General features: G+C 41.1%; 2 protein-coding genes across 3 annotated transcripts; both read right to left on the bottom strand.

Annotated features, from left to right (window-relative positions):
• Window positions 1-2,543: 2,543 nt before the first annotated feature.
• On the bottom strand, window positions 2,544-17,474 carry ak7b (adenylate kinase 7b). The gene is made up of 18 exons (XM_024400994.2): window positions 17,345-17,474; window positions 16,914-17,096; window positions 16,677-16,785; window positions 16,396-16,490; window positions 13,294-13,404; window positions 13,093-13,176; window positions 12,396-12,484; window positions 8,300-8,390; window positions 8,115-8,192; window positions 7,779-7,928; window positions 7,418-7,546; window positions 7,080-7,182; window positions 6,840-6,968; window positions 6,559-6,624; window positions 6,091-6,288; window positions 5,622-5,842; window positions 4,873-5,031; window positions 2,544-2,755 (listed from the first exon to the last, which is right to left on the bottom strand). The coding sequence occupies exons 1-18, from the start codon at window positions 17,435-17,437 to the stop codon at window positions 2,717-2,719; spliced, it is 2,127 nt and encodes a 708-aa protein (XP_024256762.1). The 5' UTR covers window positions 17,438-17,474; the 3' UTR covers window positions 2,544-2,716.
• Window positions 17,475-17,547: 73 nt separating this feature from the next.
• galcb (galactosylceramidase b) lies at window positions 17,548-25,469 on the bottom strand. Of its 2 annotated transcripts, none has more exons than XM_024413075.2 (17): window positions 25,254-25,469; window positions 25,043-25,111; window positions 24,843-24,906; window positions 24,548-24,661; window positions 24,257-24,396; window positions 24,098-24,136; window positions 23,568-23,695; window positions 21,923-22,078; window positions 21,116-21,240; window positions 20,697-20,824; window positions 20,139-20,228; window positions 19,961-20,050; window positions 19,539-19,683; window positions 19,216-19,396; window positions 18,932-19,095; window positions 18,624-18,700; window positions 17,548-18,434 (listed from the first exon to the last, which is right to left on the bottom strand). In XM_024413075.2, the coding sequence occupies exons 1-17, from the start codon at window positions 25,392-25,394 to the stop codon at window positions 18,291-18,293; spliced, it is 1,995 nt and encodes a 664-aa protein (XP_024268843.1). In that variant the 5' UTR covers window positions 25,395-25,469; the 3' UTR covers window positions 17,548-18,290. The 2 variants fall into 2 exon arrangements, with proteins under 2 accessions (XP_024268843.1, XP_024268842.1); XM_024413074.2 differs by lacking the exon at window positions 23,568-23,695 and adding an exon at window positions 22,286-22,416.
• Between the last annotated feature and the right edge of the window lie 2,089 nt (window positions 25,470-27,558).

Genomic DNA, 27,558 nt, shown 5'->3' with positions numbered 1-27,558 from the left:
GAGTGATTGTCCCGTCGCCCCACCACTTTCCCTCTCTTTTTCCTCCTCCTCCTCCAAATAATTTCCTTGGTACTTATCAGTGGCATATTAATGAATCTGCCTTGCCATTACAATAGGCAGAAACTAACTTCAGAGGGAGAAAGAAGGAGGAAGCTCTCACTCTGGGCTTGCTATGCTGTCCTCACACACTAATGAGAGAGAGCAGCTTCTTGGCTTTGTCAGAGGAGGATGTTTGGAGCAGAAGAGCAGTGCCTCTGCTGTGTGTGTGTGTGTTGATCATGTAAGGTGAGAGTTTTCACACTTGGGATATAAATGTAAGCTACTGAGGATATTTCAAAGTCAAGCATGTTTTCACAGGGAAGGGGTGTGTGTGTGTGTGTGTAGGAAATGCTGGAAATGTTCAGGTGCCACTTATTTAGAGGGTGGCTCATTTATACTCATCTAAAGGACAAAGCACTCAAAATAACTCGAGACGGACACAAATACAAAGCTGAGAATAAGAACAATTAATTAATATAGTTGTGTTTTTGTAATATTTAGCAATTCGATTGTCTTTGCAGATTTCCCCATAAAGCAAAGCAAAACAATATTGTCTGTAAGCTTGAAGCTGTCCTCTAGAAATATAATGTTGACAAATGATTATAAAGGTAGGTGACGTCTCTCACAGACTTCGCCTGCCTAGCACCCCCTTTAATCAATGAAAGCATTTTCCAGACCTCCCGACAGTGAGTGGAGCAGACAATAAATATTGGCAGAAAAGAAAAATGTGTCGTCCTCCCGACTCGAGGGGCACATAATGATATTCACAAGGAGACCACCCGCAGAGACGGAAGGCAAACTGTTCCTAAGCAACAAAACACATTTTCTTTCTGAACGCCAATGAGGCAAGGTTTTCTGGGGGAAAATTTCCCCACCAAGTTAAGGCCTCGGCTCATGGTGTGTGTGTGTGTGTGTGTGTGTGTGTGTGAAAGAGACATTCCTCCATGGCTTAAGCTGCTTTAAGGAACAGTGACCAGCATCACACAGTGGATTCTGTCCACCTGCAGCTCAGAATATTGACCCTGTGATATAGTAAGCTATAACTGCTTAAATTGGGTAATGTGCTGTAATGTGCTGAATTTCTTTATGGTAAAGATGAATGTATCTATTTATGATTAAACATATACATATATATACAAATAAAATACAATGTCTAGTGTATAATTGTTGTTATTGGTAAAGCCAAAAAACTACATTATCACAATTAGCCCATAGCTGAGGCAAGACTGCCACCTAGTGTTATAATGCTGCCATTCAAAAGCAGTAGAGACTGACCCCTGTTGGATGATATTGGACATGACACCAGTCTCTATTACAAAGGATGCATCTCTATAGACTTTTGTGGCTTCCTCTTCTCTCCTAGTCTCCTCTCCAACAATTGTATGGATCAGAAAAGCTGAAAAGCAATATGCAATGTGGAGGTGGATATCAACCACTATTTTCCCCTGTGAAGGTATCAGTTCAGATGACGAAAGGGAGACTAGAAGAAGGTAATGTAGCCTAACTGTCAAGAATCTGTATTACTTTCCCCCCGAATAAAACAATTTCAACAACAAAGACAAGTACATCGTATTTAGTTTGAGGGGAAAATTCTGTAAAAGTCAAAGTAAAATGCATATTTTTACCTCAAATCTGTGGTTTGATTTACGCCTACATATCAAAATGGAAAATATAAAAACACAGCTTGAAATTGTGTTGTGTTGTTGTGGCTCGCGGGCTACAATGTTCTCAAACAAAGTGATTTCCCAGTGTGGTGATTAAGCATGTACAATGAAATAATTTGGTGTTCCAGTACAGCTAATTATGTACACTTAGAGCTGCGAGTGGAAACATGAGAGAGTGACGCAATTAGCTGCCATTTTTAACATTTATCCTTTGAAATCACAAGCCAAATCAAAGTCATTATGACCCGACTGGGTCTACTTTTAAGTTACCAAGCGCACCCAAGTTCATTACGCAAATTAACATGTTAATTAGCTGTTGGCTTCAGTCAGGCTTTTTTTTCTCCAGTTTTCAGGGCTTTTAAGTAATGGTCTGCAGAAAACAACACAAACAAAGCTGTGTGTCAATAAAACAGGGCAGGGAATGACATAATTTACTAATCGAGTTTATCAAAGTCACAGCATGAAATGGGGGGAGGGCCACCTAAAATGTTATGGCTGAAATATGTCTGCAACCAAACTCAAGAAGAGTTTTTATTTAGATTATATTTAGGGGGGATTCTTATACATTTACCGTATATTGTAGCGGTTTTATATTATTTCCCCAATAACGTGATTACAACACAATTGTAAAAGATGCAATGAAGCCATGATGTTCAACTCCTAACATTTCAACTTAGGGAGTTTACATCAAAAGTAACATTTCAGTTCTCACGTTTAAAGTGTCTAAATATGACTTTTGATGTAAACTCACTAAGTTGAAATGTTAGGAGTTGAACATCATGGCTTCATTGCATTTTTTACAATTGTGTTGTAATCACGTTATTGGGGAAATAATATAAAACCGCTACAATATACGGTAAATGTATAAGAATCCCCCCTAAATATAATCAAAATAAAAACTCTTCTTGTGAGAAAAGGCTTTTACTAAATCACTTTTAAATATGATGTGAGTACAATTCTGCATTGTAGATGGTACTGATATGAGGTTATAAATCCTGAAGACAAGTCCCATTTCACTCCACTTGGGGGTTGCTCTTGAAGAGATATTCTGCCTGAAATACAAAACACAGAATACAACATTTGAATATGTTTTATAATAAGTCCCATTTCATAATAAATATATGTAGTCGCTGTCAGATTAAAACCTTGTAACTATTTTTGAAAACCTCAACTAACCTCAACTACAGTGCCTTGCGAAAGTATTCGGCCCCCTTGAACTTTGCGACCTTTTGCCACATTTCAGGCTTCAAACATAAAGATATAAAACTGTATTTTTTTGTGAAGAATCAACAACAAGTGGGACACAATCATGAAGTGGAACGACATTTATTGGATATTTCAAACTTTTTTAACAAATCAAAAACTGAAAGATTGGGCGTGCAAAATTATTCAGCCCCTTTACTTTCAGTGCAGCAAACTCTCTCAGAAGTTCAGTGAGGATCTCTGAATGATCCAATGTTGACCTAAATGACTAATGATGATAAATACAATCCACCTGTGTGTAATCAAGTCTCCGTATAAATGCACCTGCACTGTGATAGTCTCAGAGGTCCGTTAAAAGCGCAGAGAGCATCATGAAGAACAAGGAACACACCAGGCAGGTCCGAGATACTGGTGTGAAGAAGTTTAAAGCCGGATTTGGATACAAAAAGATTTCCCAAGCTTTAAACATCCCAAGGAGCACTGTGCAAGCGATAATATTGAAATGGAAGGAGTATCAGACCACTGCAAATTTACCAAGATCTGGCCATCCCTCTAAACTTTCAGCTCATACAAGGAGAAGACTGATCAGAGATGCAGCCAAGAGGCCAATGATCACTCTGGATGAACTGCAGAGATCTACAGCTGAGGTGGGAGACTCTGTCCATAGGACAACAATCAGTCGTATATTGCACAAATCTGTCCTTTATGGAAGAGTGGCAAGAAGAAAGCCATTTCTTAAAGATATCCATAAAAAGTGTTGTTTAAAGTTTGCCACAAGCCACCTGGGAGACACACCAAACATGTGGAAGAAGGTGCTCTGGTCAGATGAAACCAAAATTGAACTTTTTGGCAACAATGCAAAATGTTATGTTTGGCGTAAAAGCAACACAGCTCATCACCCTGAACACAACATCCCCACTGTCAAACATGGTGGTGGCAGCATCATGCTTTGGGCCTGCTTTTCTTCAGCAGGGACAGGGAAGATGGTTAAAATTGATGGGAAGATGGATGGAGCCAAATACAGGACCATTCTGGAAGAAAACCTGATGGAGTCTGCAAAAGACCTGAGACTGGGACGGAGATTTGTCTTCCAACAAGACAATGATCCAAAACATAAAGCAAAATCTACAATGGAATGGTTCAAAAATAAACATATCCAGGTGTTAGAATGGCCAAGTTAAAGTCCAGACCTGAATCCAATCGAGAATCTGTGGAAAGAACTGAAAACTGCTGTTCACAAATGCTCTCCATCCAACCTCACTGAGCTCGAGCTGTTTTGCAAGGAGGAATGGGAAAAAATTTCAGTCTCTCGATGTGCAAAACTGATAGAGACATACCCCAAGCGACTTACAGCTGTAATCGCAGCAAAAGGTGGCGCTACAAAGTTAATTAACTTAAGGGGGCTGAATAATTTTGCACGCCCAATTTTTCAGTTTTTGATTTGTTAAAAAAGTTTGAAATATCCAATAAATGTCGTTCCACTTCATGATTGTGTCCCACTTGTTGTTGATTCTTCACAAAAAAATACAGTTTTATATCTTTATGTTTGAAGCCTGAAATGTGGCAAAAGGTCGCAAAGTTCAAGGGGGCCGAATACTTTTGCAAGGCACTGTATATAGCATAGCTTGATATGGAAGAAATGGCCATATTTCAATACATCACTTTGATGTGAGGATGTCTTGGAAACTCTTTACATATTTTGTATGAGGATTTGTAGCTTGATATGGAAGAAATGGCCATATTTCAATACATCACTTTGATGTGAGGATGTCTTGGAAACTCTTTACATATTTTGTATGAGGATTTGTTCAACAAATAATGCTGTGTATGTGGTTGTTTTCGCTACTAAACGTAGTTTAATGCACTACCTAGTTTAATGCACTAACTGTAATGCACTCTGGATAAGACTGTCTGCTAAATTACTGAAATATATCTTCTTTAAAAAAAATCTGTAATGTGGACTCACCAGGAAATCAACAGGGTCCTGAGGCCTGGTCTTGCAGCACTCGATGAGGCCCTGGGTGAGAGTGGGCATGACGTTCTTCATCAGATAGTTTCTCAGGGGAACAGCCTGGACCTCCAGGAGATCATGCTCCTGCTTCTTCACCTCCTCCAGACACTTACTCTGGGACACATACAGAAACATTAAAGTGCAACTCCACCACTTTGTTACTATCGCCAGCACAATGCCAGTGTCAACATATGTGGAAACGGCTTATTTCTACGTTTTGTAGAAACAAATATGAAGCTAAAAAGTGCTACCCGATGACATCATCAAAAGTTGCAACATTTTAAAAACAGTGATTTTCAAACACTATGAGATTCATGGTGATATGGGGAGCAAGAAAAGACCCTCCCTTGGACGGAAACGTGTTGCAGGTTTTAAAAATCCCAGTTGATTTGATGTCATAGAGAAGCATTTTTTTAAAGACCTTTCTTTTTAATGTTTTGAACCACAGATCATAGAAACACACTGTTTTTACAAATGTAGACACTGGTTTGGTGCTGGAGATGATGAATGTGAGGTTGAAAAGTGGCAGAATTGTCCATTAACATACAGTGAGAGGACTGCTACAAAATGAGAGATGTTCCCATAGGTGTATCGAGAATTTTTTTTGTACCTACCCCTCATTCACTTCCTTCAAGAAAGCTACAGGTAAGAGGAAGAGAGTGGGTAAGTTCTAAACTCCCTTCTAATCTGCCTCTTAAACTCACCCACTCCTCCCAGCGGGCTGCTCTCTGCTGGGCCTCCTCTGTCTCCCGCCTCTCTGTGTCAGCCCTCTTCTGGGCCTCCGTTCTCAGCCGGCGGTCTGCGCTCCTCCTCTCCTCCTCCTCCAGCTCCTGGCTGGTGGGGCCGTAGTTCTTAGGCTTGCCCACTGACTTGATGATCCTCTCTGTCACCACCAGGTACTCCTGGTCGTCACTGCTGGTGATCTCTGACACCGAAATAACACAAAATGACTAGTTTAGATACACTTGAGTAGGTAGTAGTCAGTAAAATCACACTGTACTGTACCTGAATTCATAGATGAATAGTAGAATATAATTAAATAAAAAAGTACTTTATAGCCCCAACAGAAATGGACAATATGGAGATCTACTTATAACATAGTGGTATGCCAGTGGTTAATTTCTATGGGTACACCGCCAAACTGTTCAAAAAGTTAGTTCCCTCAGTATTTACCAATGTGCTCCGGGTGAATATCTAGCTCTTCAAAGTAGTTGAGGACGGTCTCGTCCTCCACGTTGCTCTCCCGGAACCTGGCAAGGCGGCGCAGGAACTGCTCCTGGGAATAGGACGTTCCCTCCACCAGGCTCTCCGGGAGGTTCAGGACACGGTTTTTCAGGAACGCATCGGAGGAGTCCAGGGAGAACACAAACTCTAGAACCGAGAGTACACAACATAATAAAACCATTATAATCTCCAGTGGGGAGACGCAATCTCTAACGCAATATTTTGGTTCTGGGGTTATCCGAGATGAGAAAAGCACTGAAGATAAAGTGTTCTGAAAGATCTCAAAAGACATGGTCAGCTCTGTAACTACTATGAAATAATGATGACCACTGTGTCTAGGACTACTTGGCTTGGTATTCACGTTCATCGTGTAATGAACAAAAAGGCAAACATATGTGTTTTCCAGCTTGGACAGACCTGGAATTATCTTCTTGTTGAATGGAGGGATCTTTGACCTCATATCCTCTGGCTCATCATCATCAGCTAAACAAAAAATACAGATTTTGGTAAGTGAGCTGAAACTATAAATATGTGTCCCAAATATCACCCTATTTCCTATATAGTGCACTACTTTTGACTAGGGCCCATATGGAATGCGTTTCTTGGTCAAAAGTAGTGCACTATATAGGGAATAAGGTGCTATTGGGCCGCCGCCATTGTAACATACTTCCAGTAGTGAGGATACATCTCTGTCTCACCATAGAACAGGTCCTTGGCCTGTTCATATGTCTTGGGAAAGCTGTCCAGGACAAAACCCTGGTTCCTGCACAGCTTTGACTTCAGCTTGTCTCTCATGATCCTGATCACATACTGGTCATCCAGTCGACCTTGGAGAATAGAACAGGATAGAACAGACAGAGAAAGCATGTATTGCACTGACTATATCATCTTGTTTTAGAAAAGGAATATGGTCAACAACAAATTGCATCATTGTGTACCTCCATTTTGATCCATGTTCTCCTTCAAAGTCTCCAGGAGTTCTGATGAGGTGGCAGAATCCTCTGCCTCAGTCTCTCCGTCCTCCATCCTAACGATAGACTCCTGGAATGAAGGAGTTAGCCTCTGCAGCATGGATCTCATTTAAAAGGCACACATTGGTATGGTGCACCTGGATCGTTAGGATGCCTACCAAATGGCACCTTATTCCCTTTATAGTGCACTATTTTTGACCAGAGGCCTATGGGCTCTGGCCCAAAGTAGTACACACCATAGGGAACAGAGTACCATTTGGGATATAGCCCTGGTTTGTTAGTCTGTCTGCTGGATGGAAACTGACCAGGTGTGCAAGGGTCTCAGTGATAGTTTCCTTGAGTCTGATGTGGTGCAGTTTGTAGTGTTTACAGATCCTCTCTGCTACTGTGCTCTTTCCCACCGCTGGAGGGCCCATGATACACACTCGGATGGGCTAGGGAAAAGACCACATTTACTATACCAAGAGTAATTTACAGTACGTACCACATAACTTATTCAGTCAAACGCAATGTGGTTTTACATGAAATCATTGAATTTAGTCTGATCTAGTTGAAATATACACACCGCCATGCAACAATATACACCCGTTCAATACAAGAGTGTCTTTGTTCAATCTTAAATGATAGTATGGGCTGCTAGCCTGCTACGGCTGCTGTCTAACTTACCAGCAGGCCCCTGGTTTGCTTGTATTCCTCCACAACACGGTCAATGTTGTCTATGAGACCAGACTCACACACCCAGTGGATGTTGAAGCTCTCTTTCAGGTAGACAGCCTCAATCCGAAGGTTGACAAACAGAGCATCAATGTCCATTTGCTGAGGAACAATACAAATTAAAAAAAGACCAGATTGAATGATTTGCTTCTTGAATAAATATAATGATGAACAGTAGACCATGGTAATAAAACTGCCATCTAAAACTTGTATTTAGCTTAGATTCTATGTGAAGCATATTGTAACGTCTGAATTATGAATAAAGTTTGATTTGATCTTTGTACGTACTCTCAAATCCCGAGTGAGAAAAGCATCCTCTTTTGGCACTCTCTTGGTCTTTCCTGGCCCCACCACATCGGCTATTGTCTGGTGATGAAAAAATAAGAATTCAAATCATCCTTAAAGCACTTTTTTGAGATAATTGAACCTATAGAGTCGAATTCCCAATGATCAAACATATTTGCTTGAACTACCTTTACAATGTCATCGATAGTGATCTTGGAATCATCCACAGCGACTAAGTAATGTGGTTTTGGCTTGTGGTCAATTACATTCTGGATCACACTTCAGGAGAGAAAAAAAGTGTCTGATTAATAGATACTGTGCCTAGTGAAAGTCTACACATCCCTCTTCACATTCTGCTGCCTTAAAATTACAGGGATTAGGGATTAGATTGGATTTTTTTTCCCCCTACAGTCTACACAACCTACGCCACATTTTCCAAGTGAAAGAAAGTTATAGAACAGAAGAAAGTTAGTGCAACATATGTCCATTGTTTTTGTCAGAATTGCTTAAGCTCTGTAAATTTGGTTGAGAATAATTGACGGACAACAATATTCAAACCTTCAAACCTCCAAATATTCAAACCTCTGATTTGCAACCCAGGAACACTCAACACCTCTAGGAAAGCCATTCTGGTGTGTCTTTGGCATGAAAATGTATGTAATTGTCTCGTGGAAAAATAAAACTATATCCCAGGGATATGTTTTCAGAAGACCAAAGTGGGTTTTCCTTTAATTTTTTACCTGGGTGTTTGCTCCTTTCACATTTATTTTAAACCTGACCAACTCCCCAACCCCTGCCGAAAGCAAGCATACTCATTACATGATGCTGCGACCACAATACTTGAAAATACCGAGGGTTTCACTCTGTGTTGTGTTCTATTGGATTTGACCCAAACCTGTAGTTTTCAATTCAGACCAAAAAGTGAATGTCTTTGCCTTGTTGTCTTGCAGTATTACTTAACTGCCTTGTTAAGAATGGATGATTTGGAGGGGATTTTTTTGGAACACAGGCTTCCTTCTTTTCAGTAATGTTGAGTGAATGCAATGTTGTTGATCCCTTTGTATTTTCAAGTATTGTCGTGGCAGCATTAGGGCTGTGGTGGTCATGAAGTTTTGTCAGCCGGTGATTGTCATGCAAATAACTGCCGGTCTCACGGTTATTGATCGTTAATTAACATAAACACATTTAGCGTCTCCTGGCTTCCACGCATAGCATACAAGCCACTGATGCAGACATCTACATTTAAAGAAATCTGATAAATCAATTTAATATAGCCTATACCATCACAATAAATCCATTATTTATTTTAGACAGGTCTAAAGAAACATGATATGAAGAAAATGTAGTCTATTTCAGAAGAACAGAATAGCATACTCTGAGTTGTCCTTATGTTAGGTCCTGATCTGGCTATGCCAAATTGGCTACACTAGGTCATTTAGCAGACAAGATTTGCTCAGAATTCCGTGGCATTAGTTGATTGTATGAAGAATACAATAAAATAGAAAAGATATTTTTTCCAAACAATGAGGGAGTGCCCACATGCTGCTATTTTGTGTTGAGTGGTTAACAAAGAAACAGGTCCTCCTATATGCTTAATTTAGTTATTTATGCAAATGTAGTTCTGATACAAACATTGGGCTATATGTTCTGATTTTTAATACATTCTAAGGCTGCATTATGCGACTCTAATGATGATTTGAAAAAAGTTGCATGAAAGGCATGAGCTCTGCTTTGTTTATTGCATAGGCTGCACACACTTCATCAGTCTATCATTTACAATTTGACAAGGACTTGATAATGCCTTAAATTTCCCGGTGGTATCCTCTTCGTGTGGCTGTAATGCCCCCTAAAAAAATCTATGCCCTTTGTGGACATTGTGTCCTTGGGCTGAATATAATAATTATAATTCCCTTCTTCCGCATGCGTGCTCCGAAGCATTTCTCACTCACATGGCTCTCTCAGTTATCTCAATTCTTATTAGCCAATGCCCGTCACATGATCGGGTCTTTCTCACAGGCTACAAGTGAAGACAAACACATCGGGGATGCAACTGCACGTCCTTATTGAATTCCGAGGCACATATTGAAGATGTTGGAAGAACTGTCTACATTTACTTTTCATCAGCCAACAAGATGAGTAGGCTTAATGAACAGCAAAAGCACTAGCCTATGTCAATCCGCTGTCCCCCATAATACAAAAGTTTACCTTGGAATAAATATTCCATACATAGTCTGGGACAGTTGTGGGATTCGATAAGACTCCAAATTAATACAACCACTAGCTTCAAAAAAACTTTTAAAAGCTTAGCTTAAAATGCTGACAAACTATTTGGCTAATTCTTCACATTATAAGCGCAGCAATGCGACGCGGCAGTAGGCTATAAGCGCAAACGTTACAAAATGAAATCAATTAGCGGGAAAACATATCTTCTCAAAAGTGATCGCAAATGCGTTACGCATGTAATGCTTTTATTATAAAGGTGCATTTGTACTGTTAAAATTATCTTCCCCAAACTTGAAACTCACGTGCTGCATATGTATGCCAGTTAGGCTCTTACACCCCTTGTAAAGTGGATTCATTTTCTTAATTTTGAAAGTTATTTGGCCACTTTAGTTGTGATACAAACCCTATCAAAATATATAGGCCTATGGGCTAGGCAACATGAGGTGTGTGACTGTGATTTGAAAAAAGGCACAAAAAAAGGCATGCACTGTTTCCTGCCTTACTGCACACAAGCTGGGCATCATTCACAAGATATAGGCTAATATTGTCACCCATCAGACTATTCTTGATTCCATCTAGTCTTTACATATACTAAATAATATATGTGAGAATTTGTTTTGATTTGGAATGGACCATTATCACGCACCTGTCTCAAAACAGGAGCAATGAAAAAAAATACATGTCATCTATGCACTTAAATATTGAATGGAGGACGTTTTTCCCCCGTGGTTCCTTTTCATGCCTGTTGTAAAGAAAAGCAATGTGCTTAATATTAGGAAAGTTGAGAAATATAGTAGGCTTAAACTATAGAAAGCTGATTGCCATCAAAACTCTGCATAGTCTATAGAAATGTTGCCCAACATGAGCTTATGAGCTTATCAATTTTCAATTATATTTGCATTGATGTAAAAAGTGATTAGAGGGACAATAGAGTGTTGAGTACCAGGCAGTTAGAAAGTTCGGTTGGTTACTAATGACCATCCGCAGCATCAGAACTTGGAGAAGCCTAATTACTGTGAATAAACGGTCACGTGGAATTTGACTGCCGTTATGACTCGTGACCGCCGATGTGGCGGTAATACGGTCACCATCACAGCCTTAGGCAGCATCATGTTACAGGTATGCTTGTCACTGTCAGGGACTGGGGAGTTTGTTAGGATCAAAATAAATATAAAAGGAGCGAAGCCCAGGTAAAAAGTTAGCAAAAAACCCGCCTCAGTCTTCTGAAAACCCTGAGACAATTTCACACATTTTAATGCCAAAGACAAACCGGAATGCCTTTCCAAGAGGTGTTGAGTGCTCCTGAATGGTCCAGTCTCCATACTGACTTACATCTGCTTTAAAAAATCAGAGACAAGGTTTGAATATTGCTGTCCATCAATGATTCCCAACCAAGTATACTGAGCTTGAGCAATTTTGACAAAAACAATGGATATACTGTATGTTGCCCTAAGAGTTGTGCAAGGTTGGTAGAATCTTATAAAAAAAAATTTTTTTTTACAGCTGTAATGACTGCCAAAGGTGCTTCCACCAAGTATTAACTCTGGGGTGTGAAGACATACGCAATCAATACATTCAAATTTCTGTATTTCTTAGTAATATCATTTTTCTTTCACTTTGAAAATGTGGAGTAGGTTGTATTAATCCATTTATTTTATTAAACTAGGCAAGTCAGTTAAGAACAAATTCTTATTTACAATAACGGCCTACCCCGGCCAAACTCGGACAACACTGGGCCAATTGTGCGCCGCAATAACGGCCTACCCCGGCCAAACTCGGACAACACTGGGCCAATTGTGCGCCGCCATATGGGACTCCCAATCACGTCCGGATGTGATACAGCCTGGAATTGAACCAGGGAGTGTAGTGACGCCTCTTGCACGGAGATGCAGTGTCTTAGACCGTAGAAATCAATAGAGGGAGACACCTAATTGAATCCCTTTTGATATTTAATTTTATTAAAGCAGCAAAATGTGAAGACCATGCAAGGGGTGTGTAGGCTTTCACTAGTGACTGTACATAACAGAGCTTGTTTTGAAGGAAAATAAGAATAGGACTCACCCTGCAAGGTCATTGATGTGAATAGTAGGAATGACATTGGTGCCTTCTCCAAAGATAGGGACTTTGGGCAAGTCTCCCAACCAAGATGTCTAATGAAAAAGGAACCACACAAGACAACTTACATTCAATGATCCCTTATACAAATATACACCGAGTATACCAAATATGAGGAACACCCTCCCCCTTTTGCCCTCAGAACAGCCTCAATTCATCAGGGCATGGATGACTTTACAAGGTGTCGAAAGCATTCCACAGGGGTGCTGGCCCATGTTGACTCCAATGCTTCCCACAGTTGTGTCAAGTTGGCTGGGTGTCCTTTGGGTGGTGGGCCAATCTTGATACACCAGAGGAAACTGTTGAGCGTGAAAAACCCAGCAGCGTTGCAGTTCTTGACATAAACCAGTGCACCTGGCATCTACTACCATACCCCGTTCAAAGGCACTTAAATATTTTGTCTTGCCCATTCATCCACTGAAGGGCACACATACACAATCCATGTCTCAAGTGTCTCAATGCTTAAAAATATATTTTTGAACCTGTCTCCTCCCCTTCATCTACACTGATTGAGGTGGATTTAACAAGTGACATCAATAAGAGGTCATAGCTTTCACCAGTCTATGTCATGGAAAGAGCAGGTGTTCTTAATGTTTTGTACACTCAGTGTAGGTAACAATAATCAATCAATGTTATGATCTACCTTGAAGAAGAAGTGGAAGACTTGCTCTCCCATTCCATACTGAACTCCTGAGGCCACTACGTATGTGGAGAGCAATGAACTTTTCTATAGCGAAAGAAAAACATTGGAATGAGCAGGTTGAAAATAATGTGTTGGCACTGAACAGTAATGCCTAAACAATTTTAATAACACAATAAACTGACAAAGAATATGCAGATTAACCGTTTTGCCCATTTTGACCACATGTTTTTCAACGTTGATATGCTCTTTGAAGTTGGGATGGGCTCTTCTTCTCCTGTAGTCTTCCTCAGTGAATGGAATCTCAGGGTCATCCTGAAAATGTAACAGCAAACTTCATACATTCAAAAAAACTTCCAGTGAACAAGTCTGGGTTGAAACAGTTAAAGCTATTGATTACAAGTGATACAATACTTTGTAAACACACGTGGATCAGTTTAGATCATGTGGCGAGTTCAGGGGTGGCTCTAACCAGGATTCAAACACAGGTCCAGCGACTGTCAACCCAACACCATAGCCGTTACGCTAAGAGATCGGAAACCTCTTGACAAGGTCGTTAGGTGTTGGCTAGCCTGGGTACCAGTTTCTTTAGCTAACATTCAACTCCTTGCCACTCCTCATTGCCAAAGAGACTGGCCTTTCAGCAATCTCAACGTTCAATATGCAGCCAGATTTACGGCGCAGTTGCTGATTGGTAGTTGGAAACAACATTCATATTTTCCATGACAACGTTCTGGAACGTGCATGGAGTGCGCACAAAGAGGAAGACACAAAAATCACATTTGTCCTTTCCTAAAAACATATTAAAAACCTAGGCTCACCTTCAAATCTTGGCTGTAGTCAATCAGAAAGTAGGCCTAGGCTACATTATAGCATAATGCTAAAATAATATTGCCTATCAAATGAATTGACAAGGAAAGTTTGAAGGGGGAGAGAGACAACTAATAATATTACCAGAGACATTGGTTATGTAATTATTATCCACGTATGTGACTTACTCCAGAGGAAGATTAGCATGGGTTTCATTTTTCAAAACTGCCCCACGTAATTCTTCATTTTTTTCAATTATTTGAGTATGACGGAAGCCTGGAGGTTTTTATTCTAGGCGTGAAGACATTTCAACATTATGTCTTGACGATAAAAGGCTACAATGATCACTCGTGCTTGGCTGCCAAACGTATAGGTGTCCTCATAGGTCAAATATTAAAATTGAGGAAATGTAATAGAAATTATTTTAGTGATCTACGTTAGACGTCCGTCCCAATGAAAAGGCTCCCCATCCTGCTGATGTGAGCTGATGGACAGTGCACTTGCACTGATGAGAAAGTAAAAAACCAGCTCAATGGGGAATGGGGATTCCCTGCTTTGCGATCTGTTGCCTACGTCAACAACCCAACAGCCAGGGTTTCATTAAATAAGCCTAGGCACAATACCTTTTTATTGCACATTTAATTCATGCGATGCTCAACTTCTATTCATTGGCACAAAGCGTGTGTCAGGGCTTGCATAGCACAGGAGGGGGTGCCTAAATTCACTGTAGTAGGATTTGGTTAGGCCTAATATATAGGCTAGCATACGAATGGTGGATTAATAGCCCAGCCTATGAATCTCTGTCATGCCTGTTCCCCTTCTTGTGCAAATCAAATCAAACTTAATTTGTCACATGCACCGAATACAAATGTAGACCTTACTTACAAGCCCTTAACCAACAGTGCAGTTCAAGAACCGTTAAGAAAATATTTACCAAACAAACGAAAGCAAAAAAAGTAACACAATAACATAAGAATAACGAGGCTATATACAAGGAATAACGAGGCTATATACGAGGCTATATACATATTAGAGGTCATTTGTAGATGTAGGTAGGGGTGCATAGATAATAAACAGCGAGTAGCAGCAGTGTACAAAACAAATGGGGGGGCGGGGGGGAAATCAATGTAATAGTCCGGTGGCCATTTTATTAATTGTTCTGCAGTCTTATAGCTTGGGGGTAGAAGCTGTTAAGGAGCCTTTTGGTCCTTGACTTGGCGCTCCGGTACCGCTTGCTGTGTGGTAACAGAGAAAACAGTCTATGACTTGGGTGACTGGAGTCTCTGACAATTTTATGGGCTTTCCTCTGACTCCGCCTATTATATAGGTCCTGGATTGCAAGAAGCTTGGCCTCAGTGGTATACTGGGCCGTACGCACTACCCTCTGTAGCGCCTTACGGCCAGATGCCGAGCAGTTGCAATACCAGGCGGTGATGCAACTGGTCAGGATGCTCTCGATGGTGCAGCTGTAGAACTTTCTGTCTCCTCAGGGGGAAAGGTTTTATTGTGCCCTCTTCACGACTGTCTTGATGTGTTTGGACCATGATAGATCGTTGGTGATGTGGACACCAAGGAACTTGAAACTCTCGCTCCGCTCCACTACAGCCCCGTCAATGTTAATGGGGGCCTGTTCGGCCTCCCTTTTCCTGTAGTCCACGATCAGCTCCTTTGTCTTGCTCACATTAAGGGAGAGGTTGTTGTCCTGGCACCACACTGCCAGTTCTCTGACCTCCAGATAGGCTGTCTCATCCTTGTCATCCTCATCCACTGTTGTGTCGTCAACAAACTTAATGATGATGCTGGAGTCGTGTTTGGCCACGCAGTCTTGGGTGAACAGAAAGTACAGGAGGGGACTAAGTACACACCCCTGAGGGGCCCAAGGGTTGAGGATCAGCGTGGCAGACGTGTTGTTGCTTACATCTCCGCTGGCATCTCCACTGGCCTCTCGCTCTTCCATCCTCTGTATTCCTCTTATAGCTCTTGAACCAGTAGCCTAGCCCAATGCATGTCCCAAACATAGTAGTTTGGTTATTAAGTTAAGTTAATACGTTTTGAGCAATATTTTATTATTGAGGAAAGAAGCACCTTGCTCTTGCTTGCTGGATATAAAATAGGCTCAGTATTCAGAATGAACTGCTGGGAAATCCTCTGCTTTCCCCGCGTCCAGTGTTTATGTTTACAATGAAATGCCCAATGCTAGAATGTTTCCAATCAAATCTATGATTTAAGTTAGAACTTTTTCCTATTTTATTTCCTGTCTAATTTTCATTAACATTGACATTGAATGATAGCTGTGAGGGTTATTGAATCAGAATCAAATCCTCTGATTTCCTCAAGCTCATCAATGATAGAATGTTAATATTTGAAGATTGCCAAAAGGACAGTCTCTTTGGCAATGACAAGGAGTGGCATGTTAGCTAAAGAGACTGGTACTTAAGGCTAGGTGTTGGCATAAGGTCGCTACAGTAAAGCGGAAGTGAATCCTGGCCCACTCACCGCATCGACAGGCTTGCTGAGAGCCCAGGTCATTACAGTTGATATGAGGATGAACATCTTTGGCTGACTGAACCTGGCCATCTCAGCATGAAGGGCTGGTGAAAGAACAGTGAACTGTGAAGTAGGCATTGATTTCTAGGGTCATGCAATGCAAACATTTCAATTGAATCAATGGTGTGTTATGCAATGTGTTATAATTCCCAGACCAACACAGAAAGATAGTGTTGTAGGTGTGTGTGTTTGTATTAATCAGAGTCAATGAGAGACAAACAGTAGCCTACCTGAGATTGCCCAAGAGGCCTCGTCCATCTGGTCAGCATCCTCAGTGATGTTGTAAATTATGATATCACACTCCATCAGGTGCTCCAGGAGTTCTTCCCTTTTCAGTTGCTGAAATCATTCAAACACATAGCATAGGACTTGTTTAGGTAACACTTAACGTTCGTTTCCTTCTTTGATAAGATAAAGAGCATGTGGAAATGAAATTTTGCTACACATATTAGGCTAATGTTACTCACAAAATATTCATCCAACACATAACTTGGTCTTCTTTCGTTTTTGTTTGCAATAGTTCCGACAATTTGAAAGGTTCCGTCTTTGACTTTTGGATGGTCATCTTTTGATAGCCTCTCTTCCCCTTCCTCCACCTCTGGCTCGTCAGTTTCCACCAGGGACGCCCCCACTACACAGGCAGACAAGAACTGCACAGAGCATAGAGAGAGACATTTTAAGCAGGTATGGTTCTGGTCAAGCCAGTCTAACCCATTGGTGTAGCAACTTTCTTTTAGATAGCTACGCATACAACCCGACACATATTTAATTGGATAGCAACGGTGAAGCACACAGCTAGGCTAACGTTAGCTGGTTAGCAATGGATGAGACACACGGTTTAGTTCCGAGTCGCAGCTTCATTTTTATTTAGACAAATGTCAGTTTCAGAAAGCCCAACCTTTGCGATACATTTCGAGGCATAGGAGTCAACGTTGTTGATAAAAATACGCTTGGTGTGATGAATAATCTTCTCAACTTCTTCCTCAGCCATCCTGCGCTCAGATGTTGACTGGGCGTCTCTCCCGTTACTTAGCAACAACCATTCAAGGGATATCGTTTGCCCAATGTTTGACAAACTTAACAAATATGCACAAAAAAAAGTCAGTTTCAAAATATGCCATTTCTTTATTGTAAAGAGTATTAATTGTCATACTTATTTAAAAATCGATATTAACAGTCATTAGGCAATGATTATTTTATCAGTGGAAAGACAAAACAAAGGCTTACAGAAAAGTAATTCCATCACAGTAATTCTCAGATCCAAACGGTTGAGTAATTTCAGCATATTTCTGGGGAAATACTAGGCATTCAACAATCTTTAAATCTAAGGCTTGCACTTAAGATGGTGGATAAAAGAGGTAGCCTAGCAGTTAAAAATCGTTGGGCCAGTAACCGAAAGGGTCATTGGTATGAACCCCAGAGCAGACTAGGTGAAAAGTCTGTTGATAACACTCTCTGCTAAATTGTGCAACTATTACTCAGGCAGTTGACAAAACAAAAAATAAATATGGTCACAGTTCTGGTCTAAGGGGTGGCTATCCCATAGAAACCAATGCAATAGCAACTGGGTCTGGTCTACTTAGTTCATTGACTGTATAGGAGCCAGCGAGATATCTTGCTTCCTCTTCAGTCTCTGCTTGCGCGCACACACAAAATAACAATAGAAAGTATGGATATTTGTGAGTGAAATGGCACTGAATCCAAATGAATCCCTTTAAAACATATTTATGGAAAATAGCCACCATTCTCATTTTACACAGTCACATTTAAGGGCTCAGAGGCATAATTGTGCCAATAAATTAATTAACGACGAAGGTTTATTCACCACAAACACAGAAAAATTCTCATTTTACTTCCACAGCAAAGTTGTCAAACTGTGCCAGTTCAAATGAGTGTGTTCCTATGGCAGCCCAGCCATTCTTTGGTCCCAATACCACAGCATCCTTCCATAGTGGATATCCATTCAGCAACCCTGTGGCATACTCCCCCTGAAAAAAAAAAAAAAAAATCTATTTAGTATAGCTAATGTGCCCATAGTCAGCCAATATGTCACCCTACAAAAGGTCTGGAAGTCATTTAATGAAAAACAAAATTGAAAGACACATTTTGATGATGAACATGAGGTTTCTCTGGAAATATTTGGTGTACCGTTTCAGAGATTGAAGTTGTAAACATACCTCGACTGTGAGGGTTAACGTGTGCCAGCCATACGCTCTCGTTCCAGACAGACCCTCTGCCAGTACAGTCTTGCCAACTGTGGAGTAATACGACTTGGCATATTGATTTCTCAACACCTTGTGCTTTACAATGATACAACATTTACTGATAAGGAATGTTTAAAACTCAGGCATAAACATTATGGCGCCGTTTCCCCAGACAAGCCTAGTCACGGACTAAACAGTTGGTCAAAAGATAATCTCCTTTTGACTATGGTTTTCAGTCCTGGACGAGGCTTAATCTGTATGTCTATGATTGAAATACCGACCTAGGTCATTGGTGACTTTGTAGGAGCCATCTGCAAACACCCAGAAGAAGACTCCCTTGGCGCTGCGGACAGACTGCCCTCCTTTGTCCACTCTGACTGCAATGAACACTCCTCCAGTCTTCACAGTCTCCATGAAGACATCACACATCACTGTCAGGTTCTGCCTGGAAAACATACAGTATGCAACATTACAACACTACTGTACATACACAATACATTACAAAGTGCACACTTCGACCCTCCAGGATAACGGTTGGCATCGTCCCTGACCCCTGCCCTTTCACCATTTATAGTCTCCAATGACGCTGATGGTCTGGTCAGCATCTGTTGCCCAGGTAACAGGCATTTGTGTGACCACCTGGCGCAAAGTGAAGACATGAGGACCAGGATCCGTCAGGTTAATGTAATACTCAAACACCCCCGTCTGGTCAGCAAAGTATGGGGCCTCAGAGAAGGAAGGGTTGGCTGCAGAGAGTGAAAAAGAGAAGGAGAAAGGCAGCGAGCGAGACAAAAGCATTTAATCGTTTAAACTATAATTAGAATTTCCAGAACATTTGCAGGTTGTTTTTGGCAGATAGTGACACTTCTAGCTTGAAAATGCACTTACCAACATTAAAGTCATCAAAGTAGACTTTAGGGAATGGGCCAGAGGCAGGTGGATCAGGGTAAGTCCCTTTCTGCCCAGTGGATATGGTGGTTAAAGTGTAAACCGCATCAACATCCAGGCTCAAGGTGAACGAACCATCATAAATCTACCAGAGAGGGAGGGAGCATGAAACTCATGACAATGTAGTCAATAAAAAAAATGCCCACATCAAAACATCTTCAACCTAAAAATCATAAGACCGCTCATAAAAAAGTTAGTGAGGAGATGTGAAATGTCACGGGGGAGTAATATCACTTTGTACAACACTCACTCTAAAAACAAGATCCAAAGACAGTGTCATCCTGTCAGATATCATCTTGTCATAATCTTTTAGAGGCTGGCGTGCCCTATTGCAGAGCTATTTGTCAGAGGAGTACTTTTACCTTTAAGGGGCTCAATTTCTTGAAGAAGAACGGCTTTTTAGTCTTGAAGTCAAACTTTGACTGCCACACCTGTAGTTCCTTGATCGAAGCCTAGGACAGAGAAACACGTACTCAGACAAAGTAGCCTCTCAATCATTAAGTGGGCAGAAAAGTCTCAGGGGATCGCGACAGTACTCACAAAAGATCCCTTGAGTTGGAATGTTACATTCTGGGCTGTGACATTGAAGGGCAGGAGTGGAGGTCTGATGCACACAGAATGATCATGAGTCTGAACAGAAGACAAATAAATGTATAAACTAAGGTGATAGCCCAGTAGTCAGATATCTTTGTGTTTATGGGATAAGAAATAGTAAAGTTGCCTGAAGCGCAAACCACTCTGGCTAGACCATCCTTGCATCAGCAGAAAGCTAAGTAGAAGTGAGCTGCTAGCTCACGAGACTTCCTTTTGCTTTTCTAAAGCTTAGATTGTAGGCTCCAGAGAGAGCAGAGCTTAAATTTGAAAGAGAAAGTCAATGTCCTCTTCAGGTTTCCATTCCAGTCAAAAGCAGACTTAAAAGTTAAGCTTCAGAGATTTTAAAAAGGGCTTTACTATAATTGTTTATTCAAAATTAGAAAAGTGTTCATAGCACAGTGTACAATCAACAATAGGATTAAGCCTTTTACTCAGATTATACATCATTACTCAGAATAAAGATCCTAGTTAACAGGCATAATGTATAGGAAGATAAATACTGACCATGGTTTCTATTACAACAGTGAGGTTTCCTTTACTGTCTGTCAGGGCAACATAACTTCCCCCGTGTACCAGATGCCCAACGGTTTGCAGATAGGTCCATCCTGGCTGGCTAAACTGGGTGGTGTGGGCTAGGAGATAAAATTACCTCATGTAAAGCAATTAAATTATTAGTCCTTTTCACATTAGCAGTTGTCACATACTTGTCTAAAACATTGGTGAGTTTTGTACTGTAGCAGGATACGGCCGCTAATGTCACCACATCACATGTGAGCTGGCGATACCTTTGCGGAAGCAATAACCACTCAAAACAGTGACACGGTAACCAAACATTGTGCTAATCTGTAGCTAGTATACAAGTTAACCGTACCAATAATGAAACAATGTTAGGGTGAAGTATCCATATAAGTGCTGTGGGTTACCAGTTATCCAGATGGGTGATTCCACCACATAGTTCCCAGTCCAGGGCTCCTCTGCGGTCATTAGGCCATCTCTCCCAAAGGGAAGGTCCTCATAGTAACTGGCTACCAGGTTCCAGGATATGGTGCTGAAACAATAACAAAACAGATATTTCACTGACCACTCTTTTACAAAAAAGGACAACAGGTAACCCTTTTAATGGCTGACAACTTTTAACCAGGGTCCATAGGTTCCGGTTAGAATTTTAAATGTAACCTTTATTTAACTAGGCAAGTCAGTTAAGAACAAATTCTTATTTACAATGACGGACTACACCGGCCAAATCTGGATGACGATGGGCCAATTGTGATACAGCCTGGATTCTAACCACGGTGTCTGTAGTGACGCCTCTAGCACCGAGAAGCCGCGCCTTAGACCGCTGCACCATTCGGGAGCAATGTAGGGAACAGGGTGCCATTTGGGACGCAGCCCATACCTACCATTATATGAGTGAGGGTTGCGCGTTTTGGACACTGATCTATCAGATTCTTATAGCTGTCACCTGCCCAATGGGGCAACCTTAGAGCTCAACAGATCAGTTAGTGATCCCAGGCATTAGGGCAATCCTTAAGGTCAATCTCTGTGTTGATCATAGCACTACCCTCTCACCCTTCCAATACTACAGGTGATTTTAGTAGTCTTGTTTAAAAATCAGCCCAATCCCACAAACTCACCTTCTGTTGTGAAATTAAAAGTGAGCACAAGAGTCAGTCTGGTTCCACGAGGCTATGATTTGTGGAAATCAGTAACTACAACAGTTAGCTACATACGCAGTCATGAGTCCGTTGATATAGTTCTGGTTGAGGATCCGGGCCCAGCAGCCTCCTCCCACCTCGTCGTTAAAGGTGCTGTAGTCTTCAGACGACCATAGCTTCTTCTGGGTCTTCAGGGCCTCTATCACTGTGGTGGTGCCTGGGTAGTGGGCCCTGTCAGGCCACACAAATGGAATTATAAAAAGTGATGAGCACAAAAGGCACACTTAAAAGAATAATCTAAATCAACACTGTGCGTGCAAGCGGTAGTTCTGAAGAATAACTTCCTACATAGATGGGAGAAGCACATGCAGTAAATTGAACAGAGGTGGTCTCCTGTAACACAGTAGAAACTCAGAAACAAAGTAGAAACTCTCCTACCCTATCACGTCTACTGCGTCGGCCAGCTCTTGATCAACACACAATGAATAGGTTATGGGCTGCCAAAGGTTATCACTGGCTATGATTCTGACCCTCTCCAAACCACTCTTATCCAGAGTGTACCGCAGCAGCTAACCAGTGACAGTCAGAAAGAGAGGCGAGTGAAAAGGTGATCCTGTATTGAAGAACCATTCAAGACAATTGACTACATTGCCCTTTTACACGTGCAAATGTCAAGCAATAAACGTAGCTTAAATACTAGAGTATGCACATGCTCTATTAGTATGGAATCAACTCCTGATATTGCTGTGGTTTGAGACTCATGAATATATGCACTAAATAAGATTATTCAGATATGCAGAAGAATAATGAAGAATTTATTTGAATTGGTACTGGTCTACTGAAATTCACTTAGTGTTACTTTGGGATTATGGCAATGAAGCCCTTTATCTTCTTCCCCAGAGTCAGATGAAATCATGGATAACATTTGCATGTCTTTGCATCCAGTATGAAGGAAGTTAAAGGTAATTTTGCGAGCCAATGCTAACTAGTGTTAGCGCAATGACTGGAAGTTTATGGTATCTACTAGTACTTACCATAGACCACCAGTCATTGGGCTAATGCTAGTTAGCAACTTCCTTCAAACTGCACGCAGAGATATAAAAATAGCATCCACGAGTTCATCTGACTCTAGGTAAGTAATCCTGAAGTATCACTTCAAACAATTTAAATTGATCAGGAGTTGACTAATTGTGCTTCTGACCACTCATGCATTAAAAGAAAAAAAAAAAGCCACCAACATTCAGCTTTGTCTGATGACAACAGAGCAATCAAAGTTATGAAAGGTGGCACGCAGACTTCCTTATTGCTTGCCAAGTGTTCTAGAATCGTAGAGTGGTAAAACTAACTCGTGACAGAAGCAAACATACCAGATCCGGGGAACTGAAAGGCGAGACACACCCACGGAGAACCCATACTCTATTACAGTAAACCCCTGCGTGTTCAGTTCCTCATTCACCTTGACCGGCATCTGGGTTTAATGATAACACATTCTTTAACGTAATACTTTAGTGCAAAAGCATCTGAGAGCATGTTTGTTTAGCATGATCATTGCATTTCTAGACCCACAGAATGCTATTGACTACACCTGTGACATTAGTCAGCTTCACGTGACAAATACCATACCATGGAGGAAACGGCGTGATTTGCTGTGAGCCGGAGTTGCAAAGGATGTTTTGTGCCACTTCAGCGCAAGCTGTGGTCCATGTTGTCCCTTACTTACCCTACTACCTCAACAGCGTCGTTGAGGTACGGGTCTACACCCATGGCATTGGAAACATCCCAGTTGCCGTCTGCTGCGATGATGCCCACACCGGTTAGGCCAACTTTATCCAATGTGTCTCGGAGCACCTTAGTAACAAATGATATGCTCTCAGATGCAAACAGCTGATCTTGATCGGATTTTGATGAACAATTTTCTGTCTCTTCTGCCAATAGCCCTAAAATCACAGGAGGCTGCTGAGGTGAGGACAGTTCAGAATAATAACTGGAATGGAATCACTGGAATGTATCAACCACATGGAAACCATGTGTTGAATACCAGTCCTTTGTTACCATTCCATTCATTACGATGAGCCCATCCTCCCCAATTAAGGTGCCACTGGCCACCGGTAACAGAAATTAACTAATGGCTGCAACAGTAAAACCAAAATGTTGGTGGCAGTTTTTTGTCATCTTTTTCTTCTAAGACATTTCACAATGTGTAATGGTAATGGCTGGACAAATATGAACAGAAAACATGACAACACCAACCTTAATGTACTTGCTGTCAAAGTTCCGTTCATTCCAAATCTATATAGTTATAAAACATCAACATGATAACTTTAAAACAGGTGGGTAGAGTAAGTGTATACATCATGTTAGTATCCAATTCAAATATTCTCAATACACAAAATTGAGTTGAATACACACCCCAACATAATCAATATTCAGGTCATGGTACTGTTCGGCTCCTAAAATCCACGACACCACGTAGGATGCAGTTATATCGGGGAAGTCATACGGCCAGTTCTTCCCATGTCCAACCCAACCCGGGAAGGCCCATGGCAAGCCTGCAGTTACAAAAGGAAACATGAACAGAGACTATTGTTAGAGAGACCACACCTTACGCAGATATTTCCAACTGGTCTTTTGTTCTAGTTTGATACAGGGATGAAAAGGGTACGGCGGCAATGAAAGGGTCTACTGCTCCTTCAGCCTCACCTATGAGAGTGATGTTGGGGTTCCTCTTCTTGGCTTCTCTCATCAGCCACCATTCATAACCTCGGAAGAAGTTCTCATCATTTTCATAGTGCATGTGAGAGGGTTCCGTTCCATCTAGGTGAAAAAAAACAGAATTTACATGTAGTCTTCAGCTAACATTACATTCGTAACTCAAAGCCACACTCTGCCTGTGTCATCCTTGATATACACAAAGAATGCTTCCCAAATGGCACCCTAATCCCAAAATAGTCCTGGTCAAAGTAGTGCACCATAAAAGTACATTTTCAATGTTTACCTGTGGTTTGGGCATCACCTCCAATCTCCACTTTCAGGATTTGTAGAGAAGCCCCAAAGTTTGGCTACAGACAGAAAATAAAAAAGTTACATACTGTTATGGATCTCACACCAAGATAAGATTACTGGCTGGCTACCTTGCATGAAATGAGATGAGGAATTCAGACCTAACATAAGAATGTATACGGTTGTAGCAGCTACCTTGAAGAGGTAGTCCAATATCTGGCTGCGGTAGGGTTCTGCATAATTGACAAGTAGACGAGATGTTGCCTAAAACGAACAGGGAAAGGTGGCAGAAAAGTGACAAAACGATTTAGATTACAACGCACTCGTTTCATTGATTAGTTCACAGTACAGTCGAATCAGGAAGTAGCTACTAGCTTGGTATTAGCAACTAGGATAAGTTACTTACCCCTCCACCACTCAAACCGCCAATGCCGTCAAACGTTCTTCCTAATCCAATTTTATCATCCAAAACGTAGCTCTCGCCAATAGAGAGATCAAAACACAAACTAAAACACAAGGCGATAGCGAAAGATAATTTATAAATCATCCTGACCAATGTTTCCAAAAAGTCTAACAGCACTGTCAACGCTGCAAACTCAGGCGTTATTATATAACCACGCCCCTGCTCAGATCATGTGACAGTCACGAGTTACATGATTTCGAATTGCTATATTTTCTTACAACCCCCCCTTTTTATCTGTTGTTTTATATATATATATATATATATAAATTATATAATATTACTTGCTTCAGGTCAACATCATAAACCAATTGTACATAGTATGTACATACATTTGAATTCCAAAAAGAAACCAAGGTAACATAAAACATAACATAACCAGCAAACACCAAAACAAGAACATAGAAAAAAATATATCATACTCATTCTCTTTCTTAATTTTTCATTACTTTAATATTTTAATACTTCAATATTTTTAAATTAATTTCATTACCATTATAATTCTTTATTTTCTTTACATAGCATTAATACATTGACTGTCGCTAAATGTGTGGATGTAGTGTGTAATATACCCCTACCAAAGTATAGAGGCCTATAGAATAATATATTTATTTTTTACAAAAAAGTGACCGCAGTCCAGTTGAACCATAAATTCATACAATTTTTATATTTACACTTTTTATGGTATCTGCAAGATTAAGGAAAAGCGATAGCAAAAAGGGATCCCATATTGTACAGAAATCTCCTTCCTTGTTCCTAAATATTACACTAATTTTCTCCAGTGGCAACACTTTAAAGATCTCACGATACCACAGATTTATTGTTGGTGGCTGGTCTTTTATCCAATTAAGGAGAATGGAGTATTTTTGGCCATGAGATGGCCATGAGTGTCTTTTTCCTTCTTATAGATACAACAAGTATCAGAGAATTCTGCTTTCATTTTACTTTGCATAATCTTATCTTGCATCTTGTGGTTGTATCACTGATGACTGTATCATCGGGACTAGTACTTATTATACCTCAGTGGGTTACTCACGCCTTGAAAACATTTACTTCCTCCCCAGGTTACTGCGCACAGCGCATATGATGCTGCGTTTGGATTGATTGATTGATTTTATTTGTCAGTTAAAATACATACACTACATGACAAAGTGTGTGGACACCTGCTCGTCGATCATCTCATACCAAATTCATGGGCATTAATACGGTTCCCCCTTTGCTATTAGCCTGGGAAGGCTGTCCACTAAATTGTACCATTGCTGCAGGGACTTGCTTCCATTCAGCCACAAGAGCATTAGTGAGTTCGGGTACTGATGTTAGGTGATTAGGCCTGGCTCGCAGTCTGCATTCCAATTCATCTCAAAGGTGTTTGATGGGGTTGAGGTCAGGGCTCTGTGCAAGCGAGTCAAGTTCTCCACACCGATCTCAACAAACCATTTACGTATGGACCTCGCTTTGTGCACGGGGGCATTGTCATGCTGAAACAGGAAAGTTACAACAGCAAACTGTTTCCACAAAATATTTTAGAATGTAATTGTAGTGTTAAGAATTCCCCTAGACCAAACCATGAAGAACAGCCCCAGATAATTTTTCCTCCTCCAAACTTTACAGTTCACACTATGTATTGGGGCAGGTAGTGTTTTCCTGGCATCTGCCAAACCCACATTCCTCTGAGGGACTTCGTTGAACTGCGTTTCCACTGCTCCAGAGTCCAATGGAGGCAAGCTTTAAACCACTCCAGCCAAAGCTTGGCATTGCACACGGTGATCTCAGGCTTGTGTGTGGCTTTTCGGCAATTGAAACTCATTTCATGACGCTCCCGACGAACAGTTCTTGTGCTGACGTTGCTTCCGGAGGCAGTTTGGAACTCGGCAGTGAGTGTTGCAACCGAGGTCAGACGATTTTTATGCGCTTCCTGTGAGCTTGTGTGGCCTACCACTTCGCAACTGAGCCGTTGTTGCTCCGAGACGGTTTCACTTCACAATAACAGCACTTTCAGTTGATCGGGGCAGCACTAGCAGGACAGAAATTTGAGGAACTGACTTGTTGGAAAGGTGGCATCCTATGACAGTGCCATGTTGAAAGTCACTGAGCTCTTCAGTAAGGCAATTCTACTGCCAATGTTTGTCTATGGAGATTGGGTGGCTGTGTGCTCAATTTTACACACCTGTCAGCAACGGATGTGGCTGAAATAGCCGAATCCACTCATTTGAAGGGGTGTCCACATACTTTTGTATATATGGTGCACATA

This window comes from Oncorhynchus tshawytscha, linkage group LG11 (assembly GCF_018296145.1).
Source record: "Oncorhynchus tshawytscha isolate Ot180627B linkage group LG11, Otsh_v2.0, whole genome shotgun sequence".
Lineage (NCBI taxonomy): Eukaryota > Metazoa > Chordata > Actinopteri > Salmoniformes > Salmonidae > Oncorhynchus > Oncorhynchus tshawytscha.
This window is presented reverse-complemented; position numbering and strand designations above follow the sequence as displayed.